General features: G+C 47.3%; 1 protein-coding gene across 9 annotated transcripts in view; it reads left to right on the plus strand.

Moving 5' to 3' along the window:
* Positions 1-19066, plus strand: part of ZNF185 (zinc finger protein 185 with LIM domain) — a 75724-nt gene extending 56658 nt beyond the window's left edge. For 8 of the 9 annotated variants that reach the window (XM_064371536.1, XM_064371535.1, XM_064371539.1 and 5 more), the window contains 7 exons: positions 4556-4753; positions 8594-8704; positions 9825-9905; positions 11664-11735; positions 14232-14334; positions 16090-16188; positions 16921-19066. In XM_064371536.1, the coding sequence (XP_064227606.1) occupies positions 4556-4753; positions 8594-8704; positions 9825-9905; positions 11664-11735; positions 14232-14334; positions 16090-16188 (664 nt within the window). In that variant the 3' untranslated portion in view covers positions 16921-19066. The remainder of the gene's footprint in view (positions 1-4555; positions 4754-8593; positions 8705-9824; positions 9906-11663; positions 11736-14231; positions 14335-16089; positions 16189-16920) is intronic. The other variant, XM_064371538.1, reaches the window with a different exon arrangement.
* The last annotated feature ends 1654 nt before the right edge of the window (positions 19067-20720 follow it).

Consider the following 20720-nt stretch of genomic DNA (forward strand, 5'->3'; position numbering starts at 1 on the left):
AGCATGGCTAATTCCACATGTCCCAAGGCCTCATCTAGGATCTAATGACCCAAAATAAACTGGGCAATTTTCAAAAGTGAAAGCAGTTTATGACCTTAAAGCATTTAGCAAACCTAATATCTGAACTGCATAATTTAGACCAAATATTTTTATTTTGCCAGTAATTTTTAAAGCTATTTTTATTTCCCCAAAATTGCTAATGTTACGTGAACTAAAAGGCATTATCGTTTTTTTTAAAAAAAATTTTGACCTAAGTGCTTATTTTTGTTTAAGCCAATTAATTAGAGCTCTTTTATATAAATATTACACCCAACACATATATAGCTACACAGATAGACAGAAGATTACTACAGTACTTGTAAGATTTCTCTTTTTTCTGAGACAGAGTCTCACTCTTGTTGCCCAGGCTGGAGTGCAATGGCATAGTCTCAGCTCACTGCAACCTCCACCTCCCAGGTTCAAGCAATTCTCCTGCTTCAGCCTCCTGAGTAGCTGGGATTACAGGTGCCTGCCACCACACCAGCTAATTTTTGTATTTTTAGTAGAGACAGGGTTTCACCATGTTGGTCAGGCTGGTCTCAAACTTCTGACCTCGTGATCCACCCACCTCAGCCTCCCAAAGTGCTGGGATTACAGACGTGAGCCATCGTGCCCAGCCATAAGATTTTTCATTTGCCAATTTTTAAGTTTCTCAATTGGTTATTGGCTTTAGGGTGGAGTCCTTGGAAGAACAAGGTCAAGAAAGGGTCTCTGGTGCCTCCTGTTTTTCCAGGAGTCCAGGCTGTTAGAGCTTGAATATCTGCTTTTAATTATTCTGACTTTTAACCATCGCACTCTTTAATAAAGTCCTTTTAAAATGTTTTATTACCCGACTTCAGCCAGGCCACATGCCCAATATTCCTGGCTTTTGAACTTTACCAAAGGTAACATCCCAGGTGCTCAGAGAAAGGAATATTTAAGATAGTCCATGGAGGAGAAGGGAATAGACAAGGTCACGCAGATATTAAACCAGAAAGAACTTACTTCCTAAGCCAGGAATCGAACCTGGACTGCCAATGTGAAAGAACAAAACCTTAACTACTGAGCTCAGAAGGAGTCTAGAGTAGTTAATATTGAGCTTGCAAAGGCCTTTAATTACTCAAGATAATTTTTAGAGCTAGCTATGATATCAACCCTAAAACTCCTGTTCCCTGGAAGCTGGAGACAAGGAAAAAGTACTGCCACATGGTTACAAGGTCAAGCTCCCAGGGACATAAAGCAAGATGGAGACCTCATTCAGTTTTTTGTTTGTTTCAGGGAACTGCAGCAAGGTTTGTTACTGACCAGCTTCCTGGGCCATCTTGAGCAGCGAGCTTATGGGGGCCTAAGCCCATGTTTTATCCTAAAGTACCCCTCAACACAGAAAAATGAATTTATAACACAAAATACACCAGATTGACTACAGCTTAAGACTAGTCTCAGAATTCTTTTTTGCATTAATTAAAATTTTACAGAGGAGATAAATAGTGATTTTTACCATTCATACAACCAGTTTGCACACAGAGAGAGAAAAGCCTGAAATCGGACTGGTAAGAAATTCTTACCCTTTCACTGGCATGCCAGGCTTCTAGGTTCCCTTTCCCTGAGTGGCCCTGGTGATCTGGCTGTCTGTAACATCACCCTGGGGTCCAAGCCACAACACAAAAGAATTTTTTAAAAATGCACTTCATTGTGTTGTTGTTCATTTGGAACATTCAACTGTTATCTTCTGTAAGATTTCATCCTTTCTATAAGACTTTGTTTGCTGCCTCCAGGGCCTAATGTATAAGCTGAAAGAACTCAGTTTTCCAGAAATTAAGTATCCCATTTTTACCTAAAATATTGACCTTACTCTCAAGTTCTCTTGATTAACTTAGCCAATGATTTTTCCTACCAAGGCATGCAACAAAAATGAAACCAAGGGGTAGAACACAATCTCTGTGAATTTTTAAAAGCCAAATTGTATAAGCCCTGCAATATTACTGCTTACTACTGGTTTGTTTCTGACCCAGTCAGATGTGAGAGGCCTCTAACTGGATCCAAACCAGTTAATTCCCAGATCAAATCCATTCCTGTACCTAGCCCATTTTCTGTCACAACTTCCAAACCCAGTTTGGATCAAAAATTTGCTCAAAGAAACTCGGAGAGTTTGCTCAAAACACAAATCCTTGGAGCTCTGAAATCTGAGAGGGAGCTTACCGATGACCACCAGCTGCTCTGAGAGATCAATGGACACAAGTGGGTCCTGAAGGTACTTTGTGTGTTCAGTCAGCACTCCTGGGGGGGTCGGTAGAAGCTCCACTTTGGATCACACTTCTGACACCATTTGATAAAAGAAAAACCAGCTGAATTACATTTAAAGGAGTTTAACTGAGCTATGAATGAGTTGAGAATTGGGCAGCTTCCAGAGTCACAGCAGAGTCAGACTCCAGCACAGACACGTGATGGAAGATTTATAGACAAAAAAATGGAAATGATGTACAGAAGTTTGAAGTGAGGTACAGAACAGCTGGATTGGTTACAGATTGGTGTATGCCTTATTTGAACAGTTTGAACACTCTGCTGAGTGTTCATTGCTATGTATGAATGGTTGAAATATGGCTACTGGGATTGGCCAAGACTTAGCTATTGTTACAGGCACATACTACTAACTTAGCTTTTCAGTTTTATCTGCCTATTAAGCTAGGTTACATTTCATTTACAAGGACTCAAATGTAGAAGTTCAGAGTCCTTCTCAGGTCATATTTAGTTTGCTTTAACAATGAGAAATGGAACTGGAACTTTGGGGTGAGGTCTTGACTGAAAATAGGTATTTGAGAGTCCTCTGTATGTCAGTGCAACTGAAGCCAGGGTAATGGATAATATTGTTGTGGAGGCATGCATAAAGTGAGAAAAGAAGACATACAGGAAGAGCACCCCATATTAAGAGGTAAGATAGAATAGGAGGAGCTTGTGAAAGAGATGAGTGAGCAGTGACCAGAGAGGTAGGAGGCCAACCAGTATGCTGCTGTGGAAGAAAAATATAAAAGAAGGAGAGTCACCAACTGTGCCAGTTAACTGAACTTAGCTGCAAGAAGGTCTAGAGTAGTGTGATCTGCACAGTGATCCTGTGATTAAAACATCCTAACTCCCCATCAACAATTTGTTACTACCTTAGACAAGTACAGAAATTGAGAATATTTATACTTTTGTAGCACTTTGACATTGCCAGGACATGTAAGCTTGAGATCAATAGACTTTCTGGTTGAACAGGGTAGAGAGACTATTCAGGTGTTGTGGTGAGTCCCATGGTGTGGGGGCTGCACCTTAAGACCGCATGTCAGTCCCAGACAGGTGGGAAAGGGAGGTCATTCAGTGCAGATAGTTTGAGAAGCAATTAATAGGTTCCATGGAATGTTGATGGTAAGAAGGGAAGAAAAAGGTGACAACAGTGAGTGTAGACAGCTCTTTCTAAGGAGTTTGGCTGCTGGAAGGGGAAGAGAAGCAGCTGGGGTGAGGTGGGGGTAACTAAGTTGAGAGATTTTAAACTAATTTTAGATACTGTAAACTTAGCAGAGGGAACAACGAAGTTCCATTTTGACTACCATGTACTAGTCGCAATTGAACCCTGACATCAACTTTTTCATCTGTTAAAATAAAAAAGATGAAAATGCTATTGTTTTGTAGTAATAGCTATAACTATTTCACAATAAAGAAGACAAGAAGCTTCCAGCTGTGAAAAACACGCTATCACAACAATAAGTGGGCGGGTGCGCGCACACTCGCTGAGATTGCGCGTGCACAGGCCGGCCTGCTACCGGCGTGAGTGCGCCTGCGCGCACCGCCATTTCCTGCAGCCACAGACTCGGCCAACGATGCCCGCCTCGAAATGAGAAGATTAACAAAGAAAATGGTGGTTTTGGGCGACCTTGGTGAGGCTTTTTTCTGCCGCAGTCCCGGTGCCTGCCGCGAGACGGCGCTCGAGGATCACAAATGGGCCTGAATTCTCATATGGGCCCTACCCGAGAAATTGTGGGTTCTCCTGGCCCTTCTCCCTGTTTGTGGGCTCAACAGCGAACAACACGTACCCACTCCCCTACTTTTGCCCCTACCGAGCCCTCCAGGGTAGCTTGGGGGAGAAGCCCCTCCTTAAATTGCTGGGCCCTTGATGAGTCTAGCCAGCACCCTGGTCTTGAGCACCATGGTCAGGGAAGAAGGCGGGAGGCAGGAAAGGATTGGAGAAAGGAGAGATGACAGTGGCAGGACCAGGACAGGAATGGCAGTGTGTTTCCAGCCAGGAGACTATGTCTTTTAATACTTCATTGAAATCGTCGGGTGACTTTGTCCTTGTCAGAAAGGAGCAGCAGTGCTGGGGTCCTGCTGAGGAGGAGACTGCCTGCTCCTTGGGGTGGCGGTTGTGCTTGGTTCCTGTCTGCCCCACCCTTGGGGAGATGAGTCCCTCCAAGTCCACAAGACATGACAGCCAGCCCACCTGACATGGGCAAACAAGGGGTAATTTCAGGGCACTCACTTCATAGGGGTACTTATTCTTCCTCAGTGTGTTAGCTGATTATGAGGGGAAGAATATGGCCACCGAGGTCGGAGAGGCCTGGCAGGACAGGCCTGAAGCCCCAGGAGGTGGCCAAGGAGACCCAGCTGTACGCACTCAGCAACCAGCAGATCCTAGCACCCCAGAATGGCAGAGCAGCCCCAGCGGATCTGAGCAACTCGTCGGACAAGAGCGCTGCGCCAGCAGGTAAGAGCCGAGCTGTACTGGGCCCCTGCCTGCTAGAGCCAGTGTTTTTGTCCAGCACAGCAACCCAGGACAAACCCCCACACACTAGGCATGCCTGTTACCTCTGCAGGTGAGTTAGAAGGGAAGCAAACCAGAGAAACCAGCATCCCAGGGGTAGATATTCATGGGTTTCAGCTTGGAGCCATAGCATCAAAACTGTTAGACTAAACCTGGCACAGAGAAGGTGCACAGAGCACCATGTTGTCTGGTAGCCAGTTCGAGACCGGAAAGCTGGGTCAGAAGAGGGATATGGGTTGCTTTTTCCAGTTATGGAGATGGAAGCTCTCTGAGCAAAGTGTGCCACGGTGTAGATGGGATCCACTGCCAGAAATAACGACTGTACCAGTTGGAAGAGCTCTTCCCCTGCTGTCAGCACTGCGATGGCCACGGATTTGGGTAGTAATGCAGCTCCACGGTGCTGACCCAGGGTCGCTCATTGGTTGCAAGAACTTGACAGCAGTAGCCTGAGGAAACAGGGCTCTGCATTTTCTAAGAGAGACGAAGAACCAAGGAGCAGCCAAGTAGTAGGGAACAGACAGCACCAGACACTTTTCCGTGAGCAGCTCAGGTGTCCTAAGTGGTAGTTTCCTGACTTCTGGCCTCTGTAGAGCAGTGTGGGTCCACACCAAATTATGACGTTTTTGGTAGCTGTAAGAGATTTCCCAATTTTGGAATCCTAGGTGACTTGTAGTGCATTTTTTCACATTTGAAAAATAACTGAGTTTTTAAAATGTTTTTACAGACAATCTAGTATCAGATTTTATATCACCCTGAAACATTCTGTCAATTCTCATTTGCAAAAATCCACAGAAAACTGGAGTTGTTAGATTGGAAACAGTGTGGCCTCAGGAAGGGCTTCACAGCCATTGCAACATGGGCAGGGCCTAGAGGGCAGGAGAGGATGCCATGATTTGATGACATTTTCCCCATTCCTGCCAGGTGAACTTCCTCTCCCTCTCTATGACAACTGTGTGGCACTTACATCCAGCTTTGGTCACTAGGAACCCACCCATTGGCTCTTGCACCAGCAGGACATGTGGCAGAGGCTTCCAGTCCGAGGCAGGACTGGCTGCATTCTCAAGATGTCTTTATTTTTGGTATTTTGTGGCTATTGTCCCATACCCCTAACTGATTTTGACCCACTGCCTTGCTGTGACCTCTGTCCTCTCTCTGTCTCTCATTTCCAGGTCATTCCCTTGACCAGCTTCCAGTCTTTCCTCATCTTGTCCCTGCCAATGAAGTATTCTGGCCCTGCCTTCACTCTTCTGCCATGATCCATTGCTTTGAAAGGGTGGCTCCAGGAACAGGGTGAGGGGAGGGCTGTGCTAGCTTCATGTTGCCAAGGAACTCAGCAAAGCAAGTGTTTGCTGACCTCTTGCATTCTCAGCCTGGGTCTGGTCTGTCAGACCTAACAGATGGGATGCATGCCAGCAGTCAGCCTCGGTGTCACTCTGGTCCTTTTTTGTGTGAGGCCAGAGGTCCTTCCCTTATCACTGCCTGGAGCTGCAGTTGACTATGGTGAAAGAAGGTGTAGGTGTCTGTTGAGAGCTCCCTTTGTTCCCCAGAGATCTTTTCCCAAAGTGGCCATGAGTTAGGGAATAACCAGGAGCCATAGGCCGCCAGCTGGAGATGCTGCATACTAAAAGCTTCCTGTGATCAGCCATGTACACAGTGAACACGATGGCTAAGGCCCCATCCACCCAGCCTCAAAGAGCACACAGTCCACTAGGGAATAAGCACTGTTCTCCATGCCTCATGTGGACTCACTCATTTAATTCTCACACCAACTCTAGGAAGGAGGTACTTTTATTATGGAGAAACTGAGGCAGATGGTAGTTAAGTAACTTGCCAGCAGTTATGCAACCAGGAAGTGGCCTAACCAAGATTAGAACCCAGACAGAGCTCAGAGCCTATACTGTCCATCGCTGTGGTATCCATACTGCTCCTCCATTTGTGATAAGCCCAGGGAGGAAAGAAACCAGGTGCTCTGATGGAGAGGGGTTAGGGCAGAGTGTGGTAGCAAGGATGGTTAGGGACAGCTTTTCTATCGAGGGGGAGACAGTCCAGCTGAGACCTGAAACATCTGGAGGAGCCTGCCTTCCAAAGAGCCTGGGGAGAGGCACCATGGACAAGGAAGATCGGAAGGAAGGCCTGAGCAATGAGCCCTGTACTTGGGGGGTAGGGGTGAGTGTGAGCAGGGGGCAGGAGCTGGGCCCTGTAGGCACTTGTATGTGAGGGAGAGGAGGCTATTGGGAGAGCTCCTGTAGTTCACATTGCAGTCCTGGGGGCATCCCCAGGGGATTTGCTTTAAGTGACAGAGTTTCACTGTGTTACCCAGGTTGTTTTTGAACTCCTGGCCTCAAGTGATCCTCCTGCCTCAGCCTCCCAAGTAGCTCCAGGGGATTTATGTTTTACCTTGCCCCTTCAGTTCTGCTGTCCCCTTCAGTGTTCTGCTGACATGGATCACAGGATACCAGACACCTGGTAGTTGTTCAGTCAGTAGGAGGTCTTCTTGCCTCACTTCCTCTTAGAATCAATCCCCTTCTCACTTGTTGGCTCTGCATTTTATACCCTATGAGTCTTTTCAGGCTTTTGTGTGGCCTCCTCTCCCATCCAGTCCACCTCCTCCAGTCTCTGTGGCACATTTCTTTGTCATAGGTTGAAGCAGGAACAGGCACAGGATGATTGGGTACACTGAGGTTAGGTAGGAGGACAGGCCCTCAGGAAGGGCTTCCCAGAGGAGAAGCTGATGTTGTCTGCAAAGTCATGTGAGAGCTCGGCAAGTCCGGGGGAACTGCAGGCTGGTCTGTGTGACCTCTGCTTGGGTAGCACTAGTTTGAGCCTATGATCTAGTTTGAGCCTACGAGGCCGGAGAGTTAGGCAGATGCTAGATTGTGATTGTTCTTCCCCTTCCCCACTCTTCAATGAGTTGAAATCTTGGGGATCGGATTCTCTGGCAAGGAGACAATACCCCATAGCCTGGGACAGATGGAGGCAGCCATATCTGAGTATGATGTGAACCGTGGTATGTTGGAGAGAAGCCAGAATCAGCCCAGTGCAGTGTGCACCCATAGCACTGGCCTCAGGCCACTGGAGGGTGGGCAGACTGAGGTTAGAAGGTGCAAACGAGTGGTCGGTGGTGCTGCCCAACACCATGCCCTGAAGCCTTGGTAACGAGGCTCATAGCCTGGGGTCAGGCAGAGTGAGAGCCAGTATGGGCTTGGCCAGAGAAAAGCCTTTTTGGGCAGCCTAGGAGGCTGAATTCCAGGCCAAGGGCCATCTGTGACAGCTGAAGTGTGGAGGCTCAGAAAAATTTCGACAGCTGTCAGTTTCCTGCGTTTGCTGGGAATGAGGTGCATCTGACTCTCCTCCTCAGTGATGCCTAGTTTCATGTGGCCTTGTGTTCTCTGGAGAGTTCCCTGCAGGGTGGCAGAAGGAGCTGATCCTAGTAAGGGACTGTCCCATCCAGTGAGAAGGTGAACTGGGCTGTGTCTTCCCCTTCTGCTCCCTCCTGACTCTCACATCCTTGGGAGCCCATGATTCCACTCTGAGTGAGTCACAGAGGCCAGGGCGCTCGGCTGCAATCAGGAGTTCTGTGTGGATACAGGGAGATTGGGGTCCTGCTACCAACCCACCATGTGACCTGGGTTTTCTGATCTGTAAAGTGAGAAGTTCCATTTGTTGATCTCAGAGGAACTTTCAAGAGCAGTGCTCAAGGATTAGGCTCAGAAAAGCCTGTTTGGCCCTGGAAGGTATCAGCTCTCAGGGTTGACATCTCCACCTCTCCTTTCTTTCTTTCAGGGTGAGAAGCACCCCGAGCTGCATGGTCACTGTTACTGTCACTGCCACTTCTGAGCAGCCTCACATTTATATTCCAGCCCCGCCAAGTGAATTGGACTCCAGTTCCACCACGTAAGAAGGGCTATCTAGCAACCTGGGAGATGTTTTCTGGGCATGGGGGTTACCCATTTCCTCCTTGGCCTTTAGTGCCTTCCCCAATTCCCAGAAGGCCATGAGGCAAGGGCCACCCAGGACAGTGTTAGTCCCCCAATATAAATGCCCATCTGCAGGCCTACGTGTTCCCACATTTCCTTTTTCCTATCCCTGCAAGAGGCTGCAGTGGTACTTCCTAGTGCTCTAGTGGATGTGGGCTGTGCCATCCATGGGTCCTTGCTGATGTCACTGTGGAACATGCCTGGGAAGCCAGCTCAAGTCCGTGAAGGCCGGGCGCGTGAGGCCATTCTTGTGTTGCTCTAAAGGAATACCTGAGCCTAGTAATTTATAAAGAAAAGAGATTTGATTTTGATTAGCTCACCTTCCACATGTCTCTCTCACATGCCCACTGCTTCACCTGCATCCCAGGAAGGGATGTTACTACAGGAACACTGCTCAGTGAGGTGTGTTTGTTGCGGGGTGGGGAGCATATCCAAGGGGGCCTCTGCAGACATCAGCATGGAAAGGAGGGCGCAAATTTGGGGTCGTGCTGAGCCCAGCATGAGGCAGATCTTGTTTCCTGTCCTGCAGAGACCAGTCCAGGATGAGGCACCCTCTAGGTCTCTGGACTCCAGGAGTGAGAAGGGAGAGATTAGATGTGAGACGGAAACTGCACAGTAGCTGAGTGCCTTGTGGGAGCTGCTGAGTGGCGAAGACTGACTGTAGGATTAAGCCTTGGAGGATATCTTGGTTGTGGTAGAGGGTAAAGGTGACGCAGCCCAGAAGTAGGGGTGGAAAGCTCACGGGACTGAAGATGGCTTGCCGAGGTCTGCATGGAGAAGGACAGTACATTGCCATTGGTTGCAGGAAGCCCCTTACTGGAGATCTCAGTCCAAACACAACAAGCAACACTCATGGGCTGGGACTGTAGCCCGAGTCCACTTCAATGCCAGTGCCTCTATCCTGGGCCTTCCCATGAGCTTTTTCACTTCCTTCAAACCAGACTGGGGTTTCCCCAGCCCCGAACCACTCCTGTGGGCCAGGCCTGGTTCCCTGGAATCTTCTGATCCCTCTGATTTCTGCTGTGCTCTTTCTACAGCAAAGGGATTCTCTTTGTGAAGGAGTATGTGAATGCTAGTGAAGTGTCTTCTGGGAAGCCAGCATCTGCACGCTACAGCAGGTAAGAGCGAGTCCCAGACCCTTCCACATCGGCCTTCTGCTGCTGGCTCCCATATTCTCATCCCTACATTTCTGGGTCCTTGTCCAGGGCTTGACTTAGAGTAGCTTCTGGTAATGGTCGAGTGGGTGAGTGATATAATTGCCCTCTGATGGGATTGATGGATTTTCAGGTGTTCTGCCTACCTGGGCACCTTTGGGTTGTCCCTTACAGCAAATTCATCCTGCACGCCATTTTCACTGCCATCCTGTTCTGCTTGTCTTTGTTATTTTGTTTTGTCAAATGCTGAGAGCATCCCTCTTGGCAGAGCTGGCAGAGCCCTGGGGACCAACTAGTTCATCCTATTTCCTTTCAGATCACAGAGCTCTTCTTTTGAGTCCCATGTTTTCTGTCATGCCAGCCTACCTCATTTTAATGCACATGTGACTGCAGTTCCTGATAACGTGTGTGACTTTGCTTTTTAATTTTATTTACTTATTTATTTATTCTCATTATTTCTGTTTTGAGATGGAGTCTTGCTCTGTTGCCCAGCCTAGAGTGCAGTGGCGCCATCTCAGCTCACTGCAACCTACTCCTCCTGGGTTCAAGCAATTCCTCTGCCTCAGCCTCCTTCTCTAGTAACTGGGATTACTGGTGTCCACCACCATGACCAGCTAATTTTTGTATTTTAGTAGAAATGGGGTTTCACCTTGTTGGCCAGGCTGGTCTCGAACCCCTGACCTCAAGCAATCCACCCACCTCAGCCTCCCCTTTCCACTGATCATCTCTTCATCTGCTTGCTTCCTGATGCCATGTGGAGGGGCACTTCCATGTCATCTCAGTGTATTGTCACCTACCACACTGAGATGAGGTCCCTCGGAATGTTTCTTACAACACATCACACCACTGGAGGATTTTAGTAACAGAGAGGAGCATCCTAGCCTTATTTCAGGATCGGGTCTCTGGGACTTCTGAGCTGGCTTTCACTGGTGCTGTGGAATGATGAGCATGGCTGTGGGGGTCAAGTTCAAACACCAGCTCAGGCCCCCTGTTTGGATCATTTTGGACGAGATGTTCAACCTCTCTGAGCTTCGGTTTCACCATCTGTAGCCCCTTAGGGTGGTTTTTCTCAACAGCTTACTGAGTTATAATTCACCCCCCTTTTTTTAATGAATGAGAGGTTCTCATATTGCCCAGGTTGCCCTTGAACGCATAGCTTTGCCTCCTCAAGCGCCAGGACAACTGGCCCGAGCCACTACGGCTCCCGAATTCACCCTTTAAAGTGTACAGTCTCAAAGTTTTGGTATATTTGCAGAGTTATGCAAACATCACTATATTCTAGAACACTTTTGTCACCCCAAAAAGAAACCCTGAACCCATCTGCACCTCCTAATTTCAACCCATGACTTGAGCACAGGTATTATGCCAGAATGTTCCCTTCCTTCTTCTCATTCCCAGTATCTGATTTCTGTTGAGTGGGCTCCTGGTGACTGTCACATTATAACATAGGCAGGAAGGAAACTTTACTCTTTTCCCACTGGTCAGTTGGGTCCCCTTGGCATATACAACCTCAGTAGTCCTAGCCACCCAGCCCCGATCATCTCCCTCATTGTGAAAGGTCTCCTTTGCCACCCCTCCCCCGCAACGGCATGGAAGGGCCTTTATGGCACCACGTGATGCATGACAATTGGCAGCGTACGTATGTCTCAGCTTGTGGCCGAAGGTTAATGAGAACATTAACTATGATGGTGATTTGGCTCTCCCCCATCACACTCCCTGTAGTGTCAGCAGCATTGAGGACACATTCGCCATAGAGAAGAAACCCCCATACGGCAGCACTCCATACTCTGAGAGGTATGTTGACTTTCTTAGCATGGAGATTGCAGTTCTACAGCGGAAAAACAGGGAAGGGAGAGTTCCTGCTGAGCCTGTTTGCTTTTGTCTTGTGCTTTGCAGCCTCCACTACATTTGCAGAAAGGTGAGGGACATAGGCTGGTGCTTCCCTTGTTGGGATGTCACACTTGTGACACCTAAAGCCTTTGAATTGAGCCAAGACCACAGGGTAGACACCCAGGGTGACTGAGAAGGGAAGTGGTAGTGTCTGACAGCCCAGGGGACTCACATCAGCAGGAGAGGCCCTTCAGATTAGAACCTAATCCATCACTTAATTAACTTGCAAATCTGACCAGAAGTCAAAATAAAATAACTACAAAAGACAGTAGTGGGCAGAGAGTGAAGAAAGTGGGCTGCTGGCATCAAGAAGCCAGAAAAGACACACAGAGCCAAGAATGCAAGAACAGAGAGCACCTCGTTCAGCAGTTTTGAAAGCTGTCAGTAGATGATGCCACAGTCACCAGACCATCTTAATGACAGAGAAATCCTATGTTAAATTTCTTGGAATGGAGAGAAGAGAGTCTCAGAGATTGAGTTCACTCAGGCTGCTGTGAAGAAAACAGATCTGGCAGAATAAGTAGCCTTCAGTCCACGGTGACTGGATATGGCAGACCCAGGACTAAACCCCAGGGCCCTGACTACTCCCAGGTTAGGGATGTTTCTACTCTGCCATCTGCCTTCTCATTGATAGATCTAAATTCCTGTGGATGACATTCAGAGGCCAAAGCTACACTGGGGAGCAAAACGAAAGAAGAAAGAGGGTTAAGATAAAGAGAATCCTACTGGGCCTCAAGGGCAAACATACAGGGGCAGGCAAGCATATGGGGCCAGGGAATTCCCTCCAGTATAGCTGAAGAAGCAGTTGGTCCTGGGTAACTACAGATGACTCAGTGAGGCACATCAGTTGAAGTCTTAGGAGAGAAGGGCAGGTTGGTCAGAAACCTGGGAGTTAACCACCTAATAGGAGTGAATGGAATGAGGCCTCCACTTCTAGTGGAGTGACAGACCAGATACCCTAGGGACCCTCCTTTCCATTGCACAACTACTAAATCCAGAATCAGATGTTACTGATCCATTGCTAAGCTTGGAGAAAGGAAGGGGACTCTCTAAGGACAATCTCAGTCAGTTGCACACATGTGTATGCACAGACACCCATGCACTTGCACAAAAAACAACTGTGAGCTGGTGCTGCTGCTGGTGAAAGAAGCAGGAGGAGCAGGGCTGTGCCAAGGGCAGGGGTCGTTAGCAGCACTGCTGTCCGAGTGAACCCTGGGCCAGCAGCCAGATGGCAGGCCACAAGTAAGCCGCCCGTGGCACTTCTGGGTCCTGTGACAGAGCTAAAGTAGATCTAGATTGGTAATGCCTCCCCCGGCTCTGGGCTCCTGTCAGAAGCAGACCCAAATCTCTGGAAGAAAGGACCTCAAATTTTGGCCTATAGGATCAGATCAAGCAGTCACTTTCAGCAAGTCCTGTCTGAGGAGGAAAAGCAGACGTGACTCTCAGAAACAAAAATAGGCATCCTGGAACTGGAAAGATGCTCACCTCAGGATTCGGTATCTAGAACTTCAGCATAGGATCTGAGGAGGCTCTACAGACAGAGCATGGCAGAGTGGGTCCAGCAGTGTAGGTGGGGGCAGGGCTCAGTTGGCCCAGGCATGAGGAGAAGAGCCATCAAGACAGGCACACAATGACATGTCTCCTGTAGGAGAAGGCATCGATCTTCTTGCCGTAGAGGGTAATAGGCCCCAGCAGATACTTTTTTTTTTTTTTTTTGAGATGGAGTCTCACCCTGTTGTCCAGGCTGGAGTGCAGTGGCACAATCTTGGCTCACTGCAACCTCTGCCTTCCGGGTTCAAACAGTTCTCCTGCCTCAGCCTCCCGAGTAGCTGGGATTACAGGCACCCACTACCATGCCCAGCTATTTTTTGTATTTTTGGTAGAGACAGGGTTTCACCATGTTGGCCAGGCTGGTCTCAAACTCCTAACCTCGTGATCCACCCGCCTCGGCCTCTCAAAGTGCTGGGATTACACACATGAGCCACCGCACCTGGCCTCTAGCAAATATTCTAAGCAGAAGGTCAGAGGGAGGCAAACTGTGTGGAATAAGTACCACATCAGGTGTCCACGCATACTGTAGTGAGTCAGGAAAAGATACATGACTAATTTTTGGAAATAATGCAAAGGTCTGCAGCAGGGGACCATCTGCAGCAGGGGACCCTCCTGGCACTGGGGCTTGGGGCAGTGTGGCCTGCAGACAGCCTCGAATAAGAGGAGTGCAAGAGTCCTCGTGAGTCTGGGTCTGCAGCCCAGACTGAGAACTGATCTGGCCCAGGGCTATGCTGCACACCACAGAGAAAGACTGCAGCCTGGGATCCTAGCAGCAAAGCTGGGCCTGGCTGTGTCACATCAGAGGTCTACATCAGCCTGACCACCAGATTGCTGTTCTTCATCTCACAGGACAACCGAAGGGATCTGTACTTACTGCAACCGTGAGATCCGAGACTGCCCAAAGATTACCCTAGAACATCTTGGCATCTGCTGCCATGAATATTGCTTTAAGGTAAGAAAGTGGGGCCATGCTGCTAAGAATGTTTTGTAGAGCGCAGGAGTCTTATGGGTTCAGACAATACAGAGAAGATTTGATCTCCATATGCAATTACACACAGTCACAGAGGCTTTGCACAACTGGGAGCTGAATGAGCTTCCAAATCTAAGAGAGTGGATGAGTGCTGGTGGTTCCACATGCTTAGTACTGTAGGGGAGACAAAAGAGGTCTTTTCAGGGAAGACTCTTTCTGGCAGAGGACCAGCAAGTGCAAAGGACCTGGGGCAGAAGCACTAGAGTGTTCTAGCTTGCATGGTAGAATGGCATGAGTGACTGGGTGCTCTAGATCATGTAGGCCTTGGAGGGCACAGAGTTTGGATTTTATTCTAAGTGCCATCAGGGTCCCCATTCTCCATGATGTGTAGCACTTTGTAACCCCAGGTTGTTGTTTTTTTCTGTGCACCCAGAGGTGACTCCCTAAATGGATTGGAATCATCAGTCAGCTAAGTACTATGATGGTTTACAATAATTATAATGAGAGAAGCATAATACATGAACCAGAGAGCTAATTAATTTATAGTGAACCGAGAGATAGCATGGGGAGAAATGCCAGATATAGGTGAAGGGGAGGAAGGCAGCAAATCACACTGCCACGTATGCACCTATGCAACAATCTTGCATGTTCTTCACATGTACCCCAAAACCTAAAATGCAATAAAAAATAAAAATAAAAAATAAATAAATAAATAAATAAAAAACTGCCAGGAGGAGGGAATTGAGAAATCGAAATAGCCAGCCTCATTGCCATCAGAAAGGTGCTTGGTTAGAATGAGCAAAGGGGCTTGGAGGATCCTAGTACCCCTTCTCTGCCTGTCTCAGCACCTGTGAAAGCTTGAAGCCAGAAAACTCAGCCTGGGGCCTGGAGAGGGCTGCAGACCCAGACTCACGAGGACTCTTGCACTCCTCTTATTTGAGGCTGTCTGCAGGCCACGCTGCCCCAAGCCCCAGTGCCAGGAGGGTCCCCTGCTGCAGATGGTTGGCTTTTCTCCTCCATAGGCATTCCTGGGGAGACAAGTTTGAAAGTCATGAGATTGGAGGAAGGAGCTGGACTGCTGAGATATCTTTCCTTTCTGTGGGACTGTCCTATCACCTTCCTTGAACGTCACTCTTAATATTCTCCAATCCCTGCTACACTTACTGCACACTTACTTGATGCCTGACCCCAGGCTGCGTGCTCTTTGTGGACTACATCACTGAATGCTTGTAATAATCATGAGAAGTCCATCCTGCTGGTGCACCCACTTTACAGATGAGGAAACGGAGGCTGGGAGAGTTTCAGTAACTGGGGCTCACACAGCTAATGAGTAGTGAAGTCACAACTCAAACCCAGGCTGAATTCTGAACCTGACCTCCTAAGCACTACATGATCATCCTGCCAGCTAGTTTTTATGGGACTTGTTTTGTTGTTTAGTTTTTTGTTTTTGTATTGTTTTTGAGTTTGTGTTTTACTTCTGGTTTTCATCATCGTTCTGCACTTTTATTTTAGGGTTGGGGTTACATGTGCAGGGTTGGTGCATGGGTAAATTGTATGTCGCTGAGGCTTGGTGTACAAGTGATCCCTTTTCATCGTTTTTTCTTGACCTCTTGGAGGTCCAGGATGTACCATGGGTTCACAACATCTGCTTGCCCACCTTGGTCAGGCATCCCCTTCCCACTTCACTCACTGTTGCTTTGCTTTGTGTGTTGACTTCCAGATTGCTTTCTCTTTCAGTGTGGGATTTGCAGTAAACCGATGGGAGATCTCCTGGATCAAATCTTCATTCACCATGACACCATTCACTGTGGGAAATGCTACGAGAAGCTCTTCTAGGTGAGTGCTGACACTGCAAAGGACAAGTGGCCAAGTTAAGGAGACTAGATGTGTCCTGCTCTCGCCTGGAGTCTCAGCGCCAGACACTGTTGCCTTTCTTGGCTCTTCCTTATGTTCAGGGGACCCTGTGTCCTCATGTTCTTATGCCTCGTGATACTTTGAGATATTAGGTGGCATAGACAAAGGCCCTCTGTGAGGACACTTCCATATCACACCTTCCATCCAGCACCTGAGCCAAGGCCTCTAGTTGCCCTGGGATGCTCGCTGGGCCGCTGTTGTTAGCCTCATTTTGCAACAAGGAAATAAAGATGTAGAAAGGCAGGAGGCCTGGAGAAACCCAGGTAGAATCAGGATCTCACCCCGGCTCTTTGGATTCTTGTCCAGGGCTCTCCATTCCACCATTGCTTGCATAGCTTCAGATCAGGACTGCATAGCCATGGTGCTCAGTAAAACAAACCTCTGGGCCGCATTATGAGCACTGCCTGAAGACATGTTTCCATTCTCATAGCCAGTGGAATTTACCACAGTTTCTGAGCACAGAGCAGAATATATCCCCTGAAGGTAATCGGGATCGATAGCAACCAGGCTTTAAACCAGCTCCATGCTGATGGCCTTCTCTCCAGAAGTGACCTTGAGCTAGGCGGTAACCCCTGATTACTGAAGCAGTCACCCACCCTGCGGGCCCCTGGCAGATGTGTTTCCAGTCTCATGGCTACTTCTGTTTGCTTTTAGCCCCGCCAGGCTGATCAGAAGCTGATGACTCCCGGACAAGTTTGGCTGTCCCCAGTTTCGCCCCAAGTTGCTCCTCCCTTTCCCTGTTGGATTTCTTCGTACTTTTGCCCTTCTCAAGTTGAAGTCATATCTTAATGATGCTAGATAATTGCTTGTGTGTGGAGCTTCTTATAGCTTAGAAAGCACTTTACATCCATGATCTCATTTTAGGCTCAACAAAAGAGGATCAAACAAGAATTCCATCTTGCCTTCCCTAAGACAGATTGGCTTTCTAATGAGTTTAGGTGAGCAGAAGTGTAGGGTTCAGTGTGTCCTGACTCCCTTGAACCTTCTGAGGGGCCAAGTTGAAGACTATTGATGATCCCTTGTGGGTAAATTGCAGACATTGAGTGCTAGGGATTGGCATAGGCTAGTGTTTAGCTTGTCTATTTGCCATATCTATTTGTTTTTAATTTCCATACACTTTAAAAAGTAGTTAGCTGCTTTTGTTGGGTTATATAGCAGTGTTTCATTTTGTCTTCCACCCACCTTTCACTATATTTGAGTTTTCCCCTGTTGGTATGTTGGCATGTATTGGAAAGTTTACACGATTAGGTTTAATTCAATAGGATGTGATTTTAGGAGGCTACTGACCAAAGTGATATCTGTGTCTGTTGAAATCTTGATAGCTGATTAATTTGCCTTCAATTCCACTCCCTGAACTTCACTCAGAAATCCTCCCAGGTGGGTTTTAGGGTGTATAGATCCCAGCACGAGTAAGGAAGGGAAAAGCAGCTAACATTTCTTGAGGCTCTACCACATACCAGGCACTATCACAAAGTGATGGCATTAGTTCCCATAATAATCCCGTGAAGGGGACATTCTCATCCCCATCTTAGAGATGAGGATATTGGAACTTGTAGAGGTGGTCATTGCATTGTGCAGAACTCTACAGAGCCCATGCTCTTTCCAGAGCAGCACCCACAAAAGCAAGCATTGATTTTGTGCTGAGTGTGTGCCAAGCACTATGCAGGGGGTACATAGTTCCTGCCAGGTTTATACCCTCCCTTCAGGCCTCCCTAAGAGCAGAAGGTGTGAAATCACACTCTTCCTCTGAGCATTCTGGATCCCTGAATGATCTCCACCCCTCCTCCATGAAGTACTTCAAGGGCCAAGCTGTCTCTTTCCTTCCCCTCTGCCTATGAAAATGCCTGCAAACTGAGATGCTTTCAGCTGAGAACAGATTTGGCTCACAGATATTACCAAAGAGGAGCTTGTGAATCCAGGAAAAGCTCCAGGGGGCTAGCTGATCTGAGCAGAGAGCATTCAGTGACCCATTTTCCAGTTAAGACTCTGCCTCAAGCTACTGACAACTGCTGGAGCCCCAGGTACTTGGGACATGGAAACTCGGATGGCTGGGCAGATACAAGCCAACTGTTCATGTAGTCAGATGACCCTCTGCTCAGGTTCAGCTGGACTCTGCCACCTTTGGGCCCAGCATCACTTTGTAAGTTCCTTGAAAGGAAGAACAACCTTAGAATATTTCTGATACAAAATGAGGGTGTCTTCTCTTGATTTAATTATAAAAGGTCTCCATCTTTCTCCAGCTTCTGAGCCCTATGCACATTGGCTTGTGGACTTGTTCTTCCTGGCAAATGATCAGAGAGGAACACTCCATTTATTTGCATTGGATTTTGCTCTGGAGAGCATGTACCCACACTAAATACCAACTGCTCTCCCTCAGCTGTAGTCCCCAGCATCAGACTTTGCACATGGTGGATACTAACACACAGCTACTCAATGAATGAGTGAAGGAAAGAAATGTCACCCCCTTGGTGAGAGGTGCTATCCTTGAGTCTTATTGCAGGCCCAGTGGATGGAATGTAAGTTAAAGAGGCCCAAGAAAGGCTGGCTTCCTCACTTCAAAGTATAGTCTGCCTTTAAGGGAGTTTTAGAACCAACATGCAAGATAATGAAAGAAATAAGCATTATTGATTTTGATCCAAAACAGCTTCTTTCATGTCTAAAAAGGCACAGAATTTTGCAGATCTAAGCAAGAGGGATGGTTGCCTTACGTTTTGCTTCTTTTTTATTGCTTAGTGTTTCTAATCATATTTAATCCACATTAATGTGCACAATTATAATAAATGGTAAGATATTACATGTGTCAGCATCAAGGTTTCCTTTTTAAGTGTAATAACTTGGTGTATTCAGCTGTGTGATTTCTTTATTCCTATTTCCTGCAGCCATTTCTCTGTACAAAAGTAAACAAGTACTTAACAGCAAGATCAACACACTATGCATGCACAGGAAGTGTGGAATTCTAGACTCATCAAATCTTAATGAGGAATACTGTATTGTGGGGGGGTCCATTCTCCTCACTACCACTGCAGACAGACAGCCACCTAGCTGTTACTGCACACTTCCAGTGGCTAGGAGCTCAGTTCTTTCCAAGCCCCTGCTGTCTGCGGACAGCCTTGGGTTTAGACGATGCATTCTTCAGTTGAGTTAAAGTCCATTTCTGTTTGTCAGCCACTGGTGCTCTTTAATCCCTCTGCTAGATGCCAGCCCCTAAAATAGATGAAAATACTTCTCAGATTCTGTCTTGGTCAACTCTTCTCACATTTAAACACTCCCAGTCCCTCCACCTCTTCCTTGACAGTAATTCTTAATACACATCTCTCCAAGGCCCTCCTCAAAGGTGACCCCAACACACACCCCAACTCATTCCTCTAGATGCATACCAATATAATCTACATGCCATCAAAGTCTTCATTCAACCCAGGGACAGGAAAGGGTGATCAGGAAGTCCAAAGATAGACATGATACTCAGAGAACTCCTTCCACCACTGAGTAGGGACCTCGGGGCTGTTGGACTAGTGTTCCTCTAGCTATTTTTTCATCCCAACCTTGAACTTCATCTTGTTACAATGGGGAGGAAGAGCTTTTGCTGATTCAAAAGACAAGGACTGCAACAGGAGCTCCTAACTAGGTATTTGTAGGACTCTCAATTGGTAACAGTGTGTGACACAAAGACCTAAAGGAAAAATAGGGGAGTGTCATTTTGAAACAGCAAGTCAATGCTAGTATTAAGGCCTCCTCTGTTACCATAACTCCTTCTTCCTGTCCTGGGTTTGTTGTTGGAATTCACTCAGGGTGGCTGGCAAAATATTAGCAAAATATTGGGGAAAGTTATAGATTAGTCTCAAACCTTTTAGAAGGCCGAAAGGTTTTATTGGGGCAGGCCAAAGGTGGCAGGTCCATTACATTAGCATAGGAAAGAGAGATGATAAGAGGCTTGCCCAGTTAAGTCTGTTTACCTCACATCTCTTTGTCTCTACTCTGTTTACTCATGTAAACTTTGTGCTGGATGGCCCCCTCAGGGGGAGATCAAAGAGGAATTACCTGTTAATAGTGTTTACTCTGGGCCCAGAACCTAAAGATTTTATCATTCATAAAACCACTCTTTTAACCATGTTAATTATCCACAAACATGTTGACTTAGAACCTCTGTTATGAAATCTTTACTGAGTAAATGTGTGGATGAACAGGAGGTCTTGGTCAATTGACAGCTGTTGCCCTTGGAAAGCAGCCGACAACCATCCCTAGCCCACTTGAATCACTGAACCAGGTGTGAGAGTGCATTTATTCATCTGTTGTTAAGTCAGGGTCTGCAGGAGAGACCTCTGCAGGTACTGGTCAACATCTCATGTATCTGTGATGGCCCCCTACCCATGCATCTCTATGTCCTCTGGGGACTGCTCCTTGTTTATGAATGTCTTCAGCCTGTGGATTTTCCTCCCCAGAATGTATTCCTCTTG

The sequence above is a fragment of the Aotus nancymaae genome, unplaced genomic scaffold (assembly GCF_030222135.1).
Source record: "Aotus nancymaae isolate 86718 unplaced genomic scaffold, 86718_ANA_hifiasm-v0.15.2.pri h1tg000138l, whole genome shotgun sequence".
Taxonomy (NCBI): domain Eukaryota; kingdom Metazoa; phylum Chordata; class Mammalia; order Primates; family Aotidae; genus Aotus; species Aotus nancymaae.